Here is a 12,499-nt window from a genome sequence, read left to right as displayed (position 1 = left end):
TGTGTTTGCACTGCTCAGATGCTACCCTCTTCTCCTTCATTTAGAGAAACACGTGGCTTTTTCCTTTGGGGGACAAGGTCTCCTCTCTGTCATGTGAGCTGGGAGCAACATCAAATAGGAATTTCCTGGCTTCCATCTCACTCTCTGTAGCTGTGTGATTCTCTCTTCTGGGAAACTGAATGCTGATGGAAGAAAGGAGAACACGTGGAGTCTACCTAAATTAACTAGAGTGGAATTAAAGATTTAACACCGGGACAGAATGTATGTTTCATTTCAAGAATTTGTCAGCTGCCATTATCCTTATTATGAGCAATTTTAGCACAAGTGCATCATATGTGGCCCCATAGAGTCTTTGCATTATTACAGAATTAGAAGCAAACTCCAGAGTTATTTCATTCGCTTCATTTTCTTCTCACGGTTTTAAAATGTGCAGACACTTGCAAATTACTTCTCGCTTCTCATCATCCTCCACGAATCTTATCCATAGGCTATTTACACCTTTGTCCAGATCATTATCTGTTTGGACAATCACCCTTTCTACCAGTCACATCTCTAAAAGTTAATATCTTTCTGTCAGCTATGGGTCTCAACACTGATGTCCTTACAAGGCTAGGCAGTTCAGGAGAAATATAGGGTTCATTTATCAAGTCAGATGTTGTGTGTTTATGTTTATGATGGGGAAAAATGAATAAGGAAATTACTACTCCTTTTCTTTCAGCCAGGGAGGACCAAATACCTTACTGGTTTACATTTAACTCCTTTCATCTCCTTTTAGTTTAAAAGAAACAGCATGACTTTTATTAGTCCCATAATGTATAACTTTCCCTAAGAAGCTAAGAACACTGGCATCCTGGGCATAGTTTAGAATGATTTTATATATGTAAACACGTAAAACAGAAGAAGAAAGTGCTGAAAGTAAACGACTAGAAAAAACTTCTTACAGAAAGAAGTGCCCTCAGAATTATAAAAATATTCCTAGTGAACTCGGAGTTAAGGTAGTAATTTGAAATTAAAATTAGAGCTGCCATGCTATGGGACAAATTCAAAAGCAAAAAGAAATTCAGATAAAAGTTTTACTGCCATACGTTTTAGAATTTGGAAATGTGTGGTATAGTTTATCCCCAAATATGATGAAATACCATGAAAGCTATTAAAAAGTATGTTAAACCGTATTTCCTTCAGATGTTGGATCTCTGTGAACTATAAATGCGAAGTGCGCTGCATGTCTGCTAAGGTTATAAACTCAACATTTATGACCCATAGCAAATGTGACTGGAAAAATTTACAGTGAATTGCATTCACTCTTGATTTGAACTATTGCAAAATGCGTGAAAGTTTTCCATTGCGTTACCTTATTTCCAAACAGTGAACATGACTCCCTAGAAATTTCTTCCCAGCCAAGTGTGTGTGTGTGTGTGTGTGTGTGTGTGTGTGTGATGTGTGTTAGTTGCTCAGTCATGTCGATTCTTTGCAGCCTCATGGACTGTAGCCCACCAGGCTCCTCTGTCCATGGAATTCTCCAGGCAAGAATACTGGAATGTGTAGCCATTCCCTTCTCCAGGGGATCTTCCTGACCCAGGCATCTCCTGCATTACAGGCAGATTCTTTTACTGTCTGAGCCACCAGGGAAGCCCATGAGGTAAGCATCCACAAGCCTACAGCTGTAATGCGATTCTTCATTTTGCATCTAATTTTTTTTCCAAAAAAGTAAACATCTACAATGTCTGTTGATCAAAGACACACATGCATTGGACAGAGAGCAAAATGCCTTTACTTCAGTGTATTGAACAGCAGATTTATATTCAGAAATCCACAATTAATGTATAAATTAAAACCAGATTAGTTATTCCACTGGGGACTCATTTTCTTATTTAGAGCTGGAAGAATAGTATTTGATATAAAAGTACTATGAATGATTTTATGCATGATTAATTGTAATTTAGATATCATAGCACCCACATGTTCCAGATTCCTCGGAACCTGGAAAATACCAGCGGCAAATATGTAGTGGAAACATTTCTTTACATACCTGCCTCATATGTGGTGGCGTGTGCAGTCATGCTCCAGGTGCTGGACCTTCTGTTTTTCGTGACCATGACTGAGAACTCATACATTGTGTTTGGTTTGAGGCCCGTTGCTGTGTAACTCAGAGACGTTGTGTCTTCTGACTACACAAGTGGGAAATAAGAAAAGAGATAAAAAAAATGAACTCTATCAACTTGGTAAATCAAGACACAAAGGAAGACTATCCAAAGCAACAAAAAAGGAATTTATTTCCAAACAGCAGAAGACCCAGGACAAAGCACTGACTTTATTTCCTTTCTGTCCCAGTTCACACCGGCTGATTGTACATCTAAAACATAATCGATAAAATCAGGTGTTATGTTGTTCAAAGGGGCACATAGCTGATAAATTTTCCCAAGTGAGGCAATAACCACAGAGACAGGACCAATTCCACTTCCTTCTGTCAGTTCCATTTGTAAGGTTATCTGCACTGATTTGAACTTCAATTTATTTCTAATAATTGAAAACTTTTTTTTCAGAGGCTTTCATGTTTTATATATTTCACATAAATTATTATGATTATTTTCTATAGATAATAAAATGACTTTTTAGAAATCTAATGCTTATTATTTTTTTAAAACAAGGCTTATGATACAGACTTTTATGGATGTAGGATCTAGATTGCCATTATAAAGAAAATGGACAGCAGCAACATTGTGTCATGCGTTCTTCTTTCTTTATGAACAGATCATATTAAACACAGACGGAAGTACGGTCACGGGAGCAGTTAATCAGGAAGAGAACAATATATTTGATAAAATTTAAATGACTACGTAACTGTTAATATTTTTCATCTTCTGAATACATTATTTGTCTTTTAAACAACAGGTTAAGGATATTTTAATAGAAAGTAAATTATCTGTCTCTATTACTTAGTCAATAGATCAAAGTTATAATAATGAAACAGGTTAATCTCCCAGGTTAATGTGTATTTTCCATATGATGAGGCAAATTTAAAACTACTTATGCCTCTTACACATTTCAATTTATGATTGCCATTTAGTCCTTGATCTTCTTCCAAGGTTAAACATTTGCTTTTAAGTTTATTACATTTGTTGTATTTCTACATCTAGAACAATCAAGGAAAACATTTTGTTTCCACCTATGTCATGCCTATCTCCTCCCTAGCTACTCCAGTATATCTTTCTCATTTCACTATGAATCCTTCTTAGACTATAGCTATGAAAATCCTCCATTTCATTATAAAACCAAATAAATATTTAACTGTACTAATAACATTTCGATGATGTGCCCATCCATCCTATTAAAGTGATGACCTCATAAACATTTATCAGAAGCTCCTCTTAAAAAAAAAAGTAAAAATGTGAGCCCTAAATAAATGTAAAAATACTTTATAGATTCAGAAAGATGGAACCCCATCAAAAAAAACATGAAACGGGCAGCTACTATCTGACGTATTGATATATAACTTCCAATCTTGCCCTCCTTCCCTGTCATGATGCCACTAAGTCTTAGAAGTAGAAGGCTGGGGAGTTTGGCTAGGAGGGAGGACACACTTCAATAAAACTTGTCTCTTTGAACATAGACACGACTGGCATTTGGGAGATAACCAAGCACTATTGTCCTTGCTTGCATTCCTAAATGACACAGCTGCATCATTTAAGTGCATGAATTCATTGAATTTTCTCAGGAACTTTATGGAAGGTTACTGCTCATCATAAATCATTAGCCTGGAAGTACTCTGGGAAGTCATGGCTGTGTGTGTGTGTGCGTGTGTGTGTGTGTGTGTGTGTGTGTGTGTCCATGAGAGAGACAGAGCACAGAATATATAGGTACTACCTCTCTGAGCCTCGGTTTCCTCATTTATAACACAGAAATAACCGTAGCACTAACCTTACAGTACTAATTAAAGTGTGAAAGTAAAACATGTTATCTGGCTCAGAGTAAGTACTAAATAAATGTTAGCTACAATATTTCATGCATTGTCTAGTGTGAAATATAGGTACTGTATATGTCATATACAGTACATATACCTATACACATACATACACATATGTATATATATGGGATTTTATGTGCATGACAAATTCTCCATGGAGCTGTAAGAATTTTGAGGACTGATACTGAATCTCGCATAACTCCATATCTCCTGTAATACCCATGCTCTAATCAGTAGTCAGTGAATGCATTTTGAAAGGAATTTTATGTAAAATATCTAATGAGCAATCACTTTAGTAGAAAATAAATTATATAAAAAATTCTCTATTTGATAAGGAAGGTCAATATAAAGTTTTGGGCAATCAAAATATGAATGTCTGGCCTGATGTGGGACTAACTGAAGTAGAAAGTATTCCTGTGGGGAGTGGTCTGGATAATGCCATCAGGTCATCTGAGGCTCTAGTTTGATGGGGAATTTTGTTAAGTTGTACAACCTACCCATAAAGATCTCTACATACATACACAGCTGTAAAGAATCTTACTTATTCTTTTTATAGTAGGTGTCAACACCCCAATCACATAGATGAGAAAAATGAGATTCAACAAATTAAGTGACAGGACAGGACACAGCAAAGCCAGCTTGTAAGCCGTGGTCATTTGCCTCTCTGTGTGTATTTCCCCCTGTTTATACTGCGCATTCTCTGCCCAGCTTATAAAGCTATAGTGGGGAGTGAGCTGAAGCATAGATGATAGTGGGTGTGAAAAGTTCAAAATGCAAAACCAAAACACTCTATTCCTATTCTTTATAAAATTTAAATTTATTGTATGTCCATTCTGGATTGACCAGATATGGTCTGTATTTATCCTTGCTCTCCAACTTAACTAACTCTCCCCCTCTAACCCGTCTTCTCAGGGTGTGGGTACAGAGTGTGTATGTGTGAGAAAGGTTATGAAATGTTAGTACTTTATTAACACTTTATTAGGTCAAAGAAGGTGATGAGGAGAGAAAAAGTAACAACATTATTTGTATTCTCATACCTCAACCCATAAGTGAAATCAGTCTCTCCTTACAGAGGATGAATTTTGGTTGGATCTCTTCTGTTGGCATTCTTAGCAAAACTCAATAATTCTGTCCTATTAACAGTTCAACTAAAAAAAAAAATACTGCTTTTGGAAATTTTGGAGCTCAAATCATTCTGCAGAGATCATTGTCCCTTAGAACATTTCACACATCGGCAAGGTACCCATGGCCATTCTATGAAATGATGGCTAACAAACACATGAAAAGATGCTCAACATCACTCATTATTAGAGAAATGCAAATCAAAACCACAATGAGGTACCACTACACACCAGTCAGAATGGCTGCGATCCAAAAATCTGCAAGCAATAAATGCTGGAGAGGGTGTGGAGAAAAGGGAACCCTCCTACACTGTTGGTGGGAATGCAAACTAGTACAGCCACTATGGAGAACAGTGTGGAGATTCCTTAAAAAATTGCAAATAGAACTCCCTTATGACCCAGCAATCCCACTGCTGGGCATACACACCGAGGAAACCAGAATTGAAAGAGACACATGTACCCCAATGTTCATCGCAGCACTGTTTATAATAGCCAGGACATGGAAACAACCTAGATGTCCATCAGCAGATGAATGGATAAGAAAGCTGTGGTACATATACACAATGGAGTATTACTCAGCCGTTAAAAAGAATTCATTTGAATCAGTTCTGTTGAGATGGATGAAACTGGAGCCGATTATACAGAGTGAAGTAAGCCAGAAAGAAAAACACCAATACAGTATACTAACACATATATATGGAATTTAGGAAGATGGCAATGACGACCCTGTATGCAAGACAGGGAAAGAGACACAGATGTGTATAACGGACTTTTGGACTCAGAGGGAGAGGGAGAGGGTGGGATGACTTGGGAGAATGCCATTCTAACATGTATACTATCATGTGAATTGAATCGCCAGTCTATGTCTGACGCAGGATGCAGCATGCTTGGGGCTGGTGCATGGGGATGACCCAGAAAGATGTTATGGGGAGGGAGGTGGGAGGGGGGTTCATGTTTGGGAATGCATGTAAGAATTAAAGATTTTAAAATTAAAAAAAAAAAAAAAAGAAATGAATGTATCCACAAAGCACAGCACCATGGGCATACAATTTTTAAAGCAGTCCTTTAAAAGTAAACGTAGAATTGGGTAATCGGTATATAAAGAGATTTTTTAAAAAGTATTCTCTTATGTCTCATTTATTGTCTTATCTGATAATGTTATCTTTATTTACGGTTCTGCTGTGTCTTAAATCTGATACCGTAAGATGGCTGCTGCTGCTGCTAAGTCACTTCAGTCGTGTCCGACTCTGTGCGACCCCATAGACGGCAGCCCACCAGGCTCCCCCACCCCTGGGATTCTCCAGGCAAGAACACTAGAGTGGGTTGCTACCCCCTTCTCCAATGCATGAAAGTGAAAAGTGAAAGAGAAGTCGCTCAGTTGTGTCTGACTCTTAGCGACTCCATTGACTGCAGCCCACCAGGCTTCTCTGTTCATGGGATTTTCCAGGCCAGAGTATTGGAGTGGGGTGCCGTTGCCTTGGATTATGGATAGGACGCTTATTTTGATGATACTACTTGGACTAGGCTGGAGAGTTCCTCCAAGTACCTGACCTCGCAGGGAGGCTGAACCAAAGGAAACTGCTTTTCAACTGGTTTCAACTAAAAACTGATTTACTATGAAATGTGAATTTTACGCCCTTTAAAGGCTGAATGAAACTAGAAGCAGAACTAGCATGACTACCGGAAAAAAAAGAGGCAGACTGACAAAATCATTGGCGGATTTTGCTTTAACTCCAGGGTCTTTAGAGTCAGAAATTTCCAAAGGACATTTTAATCCCCCCCAGATCAACACTGGCTTGAGGCTGGATTAAGCACAATGGCAGTTTAGTGGAAAGAACATTGGATAAAGTATCAAGAGACCCAAATTCTCCTTGCAAGCTATCCCAGTAAAGTGGTGCGGAGGAGGGATACAGCGGCGTATGAAGATTCTGGAGTGCCGGGCTCAAACTACTGCTCCCTCCATTGCTTGGTAACATTTGGGCTCCTTGTTTGTCTTCTAGTTTCATTGAGATATAATCAACATACTGCACTGTGTAAGGTTAAGATGTACAACTTAATGATTTGACTTACATACATCAGAAAGTGGTCACCACTAAACAGTAAGTTTAGTGAATACCCACCATCTCCTATAGATACAAAATTAAATAAATAGAAACAATATAGTTTGCTTGTGATTAGAACTCTCAGGATTTATTCTATCAACTTTCATATATAACACCAAGCAGTGTTAATTATATTTATAATGTTGTACATTATATCCCTAGTGCTTATAACTGGAAGTTTGTTCCTTTTGACTGCCCTCCCGTCCCCGCTTATGCTCTTATTTTTAAAGCTACCTTCTTCATCCTAAATGGGCTTTGCTTGTGGCTGACATGGTAAAGAGTCTGCCTGCAAATGCAGGAGACCTGGGTTTGATCCTTGGGTCAGGAAGATTCCCTGGAGAAGGAAATGGCTACCCACTCCAATATTCTTTCTTTCTTTCTTTCTTTTTAAATTCTCTGCTGAGAATCACAAAATGATTTTGGAGTTACTGGTCCAATTTCTTACTTAGCCAAGACCATTTTTATATTTTCTAAATTTAAAAATAATGAACATGTCCTTTTTATAAAGAAAAAAAGTGTTTAGAAGAAAGGAAAGGCATTATTACAACGGCATAGTAAATGACAGAAGCACCCATCATGGTCCAGGCGAGGGCAGGAAATGTGCATACTGCTGGAATCGTGCACCTCTGATGCTGGTGATCTTTGGAGGAGCTCTCTGTCTCAGCCTGAAGAAGAATGGATGTGAAAGCACATTTGAAACCCACTCCTCACACTGATGTGATCTTCTGACACTCAGCTCTGACCTTTCCCTTTGGAGCGGTCAAAACTTCCCTTTGGAAGATGGGTCTCCTTTTATATAAAAAAAGAATTATTTATTTAATTGGAGGATAATCACACTGTTGTGGTAGTTTTTGCCACACATTGACATGAGCTGGCCACGGGTGCACATGTGTCCCGCATCCTGAACCCCCCTCCCACTTCCCTCCCCACCTCATCCCTCTGGGTTGTCCCAGAGCAGCGGCTTTGGGTGCCCTGCTTCAGGCATCGAACTGGTCGTCTGTTTTACATATGGTAATGTACATGTTTCAGTGCTGTTCTCTTAAGTCATCCCACCCTCGCCTTCTCCCACAGAGTGCAAAAGTCTGTTTTTACATCTGTGTCTCTTTTGCTATCTTGCATATAAGGTCATCGTTACCATCTTTCTAAATTCCATATATATGCGTTAATATATTGTATTGCCATTTCTCTTTCTGACTTCACTTCACTCTGTATAATAGGCTCCAGTTTCATCCACCTCATTAGAACTGACTCAAGTGTGTTCTGTTTTACAGCTGAGTAATATTCTATCGTGTATATGGACCACAACCTCTCTACCCATTTGTCTGCCAATGGACATCTAGGTTGCGTCCATGTCCCAGCTATTATTGTAAACAGTGCTGCGATGAACATTGGGGTACATGTGTCTCTTTCAATTCTGGTTTCCTCGGTGTGTATGCCCAGCAGTGGGATTCCTGGGTCAAATGGCAGTTCTATTTCCAGTTTTTTAAGGAATCTCCACACTGTTCTCCACAGTGGATGCACCAGTTTGCAGTTTGACCCACAGTGTAAGAGGTTCCCTTTTCTCCACATCCTTTCCAGCATTTATTGTTTGTAGATTTTTTGATGGCAGCCATTCTGACTGGCATGAGGTGATAACTTATTGTGGTTTTGGTTTGCATTTCTCTAAATACGAGTGATGTTGAGCATCTTTTCATATGTTTATTAGTCATCTGTAGGTCTTCTTTGGAAAAATCTACTCCAGTATTCTTGCCTGGAGAATTCCACAGACAGAGGAACCTGGTGGGCTACAGTCCATGTGGTTGCAGAGTCGGACACAACTGAACAACTAACTCTTTTTCATCTTAAATAATCATTTTGTGAATTTTTAAAATATGTTTTCATATATTATTTCACTTGAATAAATTCTGAATTCTATATAGTACTCCATGAATCTGAGTTTATTATACATTTCAAAATTGTGAGTAACAACGTTAAATATGTGAAAGTGAAAGTGTTAGTCACTTACTCATGTCCAACTATTTGTGACCCCATGGACTATAACCTGCCAGGCTCCTCTGTCCATGGCATTGTCCAGGCAAGAATACTGGAGTAACAACTAAAAGACGTTAAATGACCTCTTTGATCTAGCACAATCCTAAGTTAATGGTGGATGCTTAACAATTACTCGATCTCCTTTTACTCTACATTTGTGTGTTGGTATATACACTACTAATGTGGTAGGCTTAGGAGGTAGCGTTTGATTATATAAATGAGTATTTGTTGGAGTTGTTCTGGCTGACTGATAGAGATGTGAATGGATGACAATGCCTCAAATGTGTATCTCTAAAGGAGGAAAAGGGGACGACAGAGGATGAGATGGCTGGATGGCATCACCAACTCGATGGACGTGAATTTGAGTGAACTCCAGGAGATGGTGATGGACAGGGTGGCCTGGCATGCTGCGATTCATGGGGTCTCAAAGAGTTGGACATGACTGAGTGACTGAGCTGAACTGAACTGAAGGAGCTCCTGGGTTGGGGTGTGTGTGTGCGTGTGTGTGTGTGTGTGTGATGACTCAATGAGAGGACAGGGATAAGAGAGATGGCCTAATTCATATTAGTTAAAGGGGAGGGTACACTGTGCATTTTCTTTACCACATGAGGGCCTTTCAAGGCTAAATGAGCAAACAGATGTTAATGACTTGAGGTGTGTTCACCATCTAAGGATAGTATAAAAAAATCTTCATGTATTCCTTCTCATACTCACTATAAGATGGGTCTCTACATACAATGTTAATATGCGTGACTGCGGCATAAACCTAGATTCCACACGAAAAGAAAAACACCAAAATCTATCCAAGAAACTAATGCAGAGTTCTGCTATTTTCAAAAGAAAATGGCATTCCCTTGTACAGAATTACATTATTTATACAAACTCAACATCTGGTGGAATTCAAATAACATTTCGCAGCTCTTGATGCTTTTCTACCTCGTCTTAGACTGTTTCCTAAGACACAATAATTCCCATGCCAGTTTTAGAGCACTGAGTTTTAAAATGCTTTGTTTTCCATTTTGTGTCACTGCAGCAACATAACTCGTGACAGTCCAGGACGTGTTTAAAACAATGGATTAAACAAATGACAGTTCAAGTTAAACTTCATACTATCGGTTAGAACGTCACCTTGTATTTCGCGTTCGCAGAAAAGCTGGTCCTCCACCGGACAGTGTAAAGTCGCACTTCGGACGTTTTTTGGTTCTTAGGGACAGAGTTGTCTGCCCAGCTGACCCTCACGGCATCATGGGTAAGAGCCACAGCCTGTACACCTACTGGTGGGAGCATGGGGGTGGAGACATCTGGGACCGAGGTGGGGAAGTCATCAAGCAAAGGATAATAATCAACTGGGTCAGTGGGATCTGGGTTTAAAAAACCGACCAATGAAGCAAACAAATAAATACATAAACAAAAGAGTTAAAAAAATAAACATCAGTGGCAACAGATCACAATGAGTTAAATGTATGGCAATAATGATGAAAGGGAACATGAGAAGAACAGAAAAAATTATAATTAATTCAATCGGAAAACTCATTAGAAACAGTATTGCTAGATTATAAAGGTAACTGTTTTCCATAATTTCCTTATTTCCTTAGAATGCGTCTCTCAATTTGGCTGTTGCTTCTCGTTACATATTTTAAAAGTCCACTTTTTTTTCTTGGAATGCTGCACATTGCTTCTTCAAAGATCCAGTACAGAAGTCATCAGTTTTATAATTAGAAAGATACATCGAAATAAAATTCTAAGGATTATCTATTTCATTTCCTCCTGCAAAAGAAATAAATGCCTATCTGATACCCATTGTGTTATTTGTTTTTCTCCTTCTCTAACGTGATTTGGTGTCTCTAATGCTTTTATTATTGCTTAGGTTTTATCTGCATAAATATTGTGTAGGTAAGAAACAAACAAAGGATAATGAGCAGAGGGCCCTGAGATCCATAGCAATCTATGGCTATGACTGCACGATGTCAGGCCAAGTCCACATGGGTCAATGATGTGATAATTAGGTTTTACATGGCACATGGTGTGGTCAGATTGAAATCCTTAAAGAAAGTGTAGAATTGTCCATTTTACCCACATTCTCACAGAGTAAGTTATTTATGGCATCCCTATATTCTGTGTTCCTTGTTCTATAATTTTAAATTCCAAGGAAAGACTTGGAATTATCGGGCAGAGAGACAGAATGAACTCTATGGACTGATGAGATTCACGATGAGATACACACATGCTTTGATCCGTAACTCAATCAGAATCTGCATACTGATGTCTGTGGTTTCACAAAATTCTCTAGAAAAACCTTGTATTTGTTTTGATGCTGCAGATGCCATAATCTGGAGAGTTTATTTTGCAGCTGGAGAACAAATCCAATATTGAGCCTTTTATTTATTACCGAAGGTGTTTAAATTTGTTAAAACTTTGAAATCAAACAACATGTGTTCTTACTAACAAAAAATGAGATGAGCTCTTAGACTGGCCATACAATGGCATTTGGGGAGATGAGGCCTACCAACATCTAGAGTATCTGGAACAGTAAACATACTGAGCTTATATTTGTGAAGTGTAGTATAGAGACTATGGGCTGAGTTTCATGATTACCTCACTTTGTTCACTGAATTTTAAAAGTCTACTCCCTACTCATCACTATTTTCTAATGAATTATTTAGTAGTTTACTGGGCTGTGGTCTTTGGAGCAAAATACAAAATCTGAAAAGAAAAAGAGAACAAAAGGAAGACACAAAAAAAAGAGAGAGAGAGAAAAATGTGTGTTTAAAATTTAATGACAGAGCCGAGGCTTTTCATATTTCCTTTGATGTGTCTTCTTATTAAGGGCTCCTTTAAACCCGAATGGATTTATAAGATGATGAAGGGGCAGCTGAAGACACTGCAGCCTCCAAGAGGATCCCAATCAGTCATCAGGCTGGTACATCAGTGGAACATTCTGGCAAAACTAAAGCAGGCGCTGTCTTCACTTGAGTTATTTCTATTCTTAGCTGACTTAAAGAAGAATGTCACACATAGCACAGGACTACTCTCAATCACAAACTCTTTGTAGATCAACTTGTATTCATGTTATCCTATCTGTTGTTTCTTTGCTTAATCTAATTTTGTGGAAAAACTATACTAACTTTATCGTTTTTCATAGATACCCCATATAAGGTTTTCAAAAGTAGTGATTTTACTTTAAGCAATGGTAATAATTCTGCTATTTCTTGCTTTTAGAAAATTATGTTTTTCATAAACTTCTTGTTGAGTTTCTCAGAGTCTCAGCTGCAGAATGCAAC

The 12,499-nt window shown here is 38.4% G+C and overlaps 1 protein-coding gene across 1 annotated transcript in view; it reads right to left on the bottom strand.

Annotated features, from left to right (window-relative positions):
- Nucleotides 1–12,499, bottom strand: part of DCC (DCC netrin 1 receptor) — a 1,287,746-nt gene that overhangs the window by 162,284 nt on the left and 1,112,963 nt on the right. The window contains exons 17-18 of the mRNA XM_069569336.1: nt 10,347–10,579; nt 2,030–2,168 (exon numbers count right to left, since the gene is read on the bottom strand). Coding sequence (XP_069425437.1) covers nt 2,030–2,168; nt 10,347–10,579 — 372 coding nt within the window. The remainder of the gene's footprint in view (nt 1–2,029; nt 2,169–10,346; nt 10,580–12,499) is intronic.

The sequence above is a fragment of the Ovis canadensis genome, chromosome 23 (genome assembly GCF_042477335.2).
Source record: "Ovis canadensis isolate MfBH-ARS-UI-01 breed Bighorn chromosome 23, ARS-UI_OviCan_v2, whole genome shotgun sequence".
Lineage (NCBI taxonomy): Eukaryota > Metazoa > Chordata > Mammalia > Artiodactyla > Bovidae > Ovis > Ovis canadensis.
The sequence above is the reverse complement of the archived record's forward strand: the minus strand, read 5'-3'. Positions and strand labels throughout refer to the sequence as shown.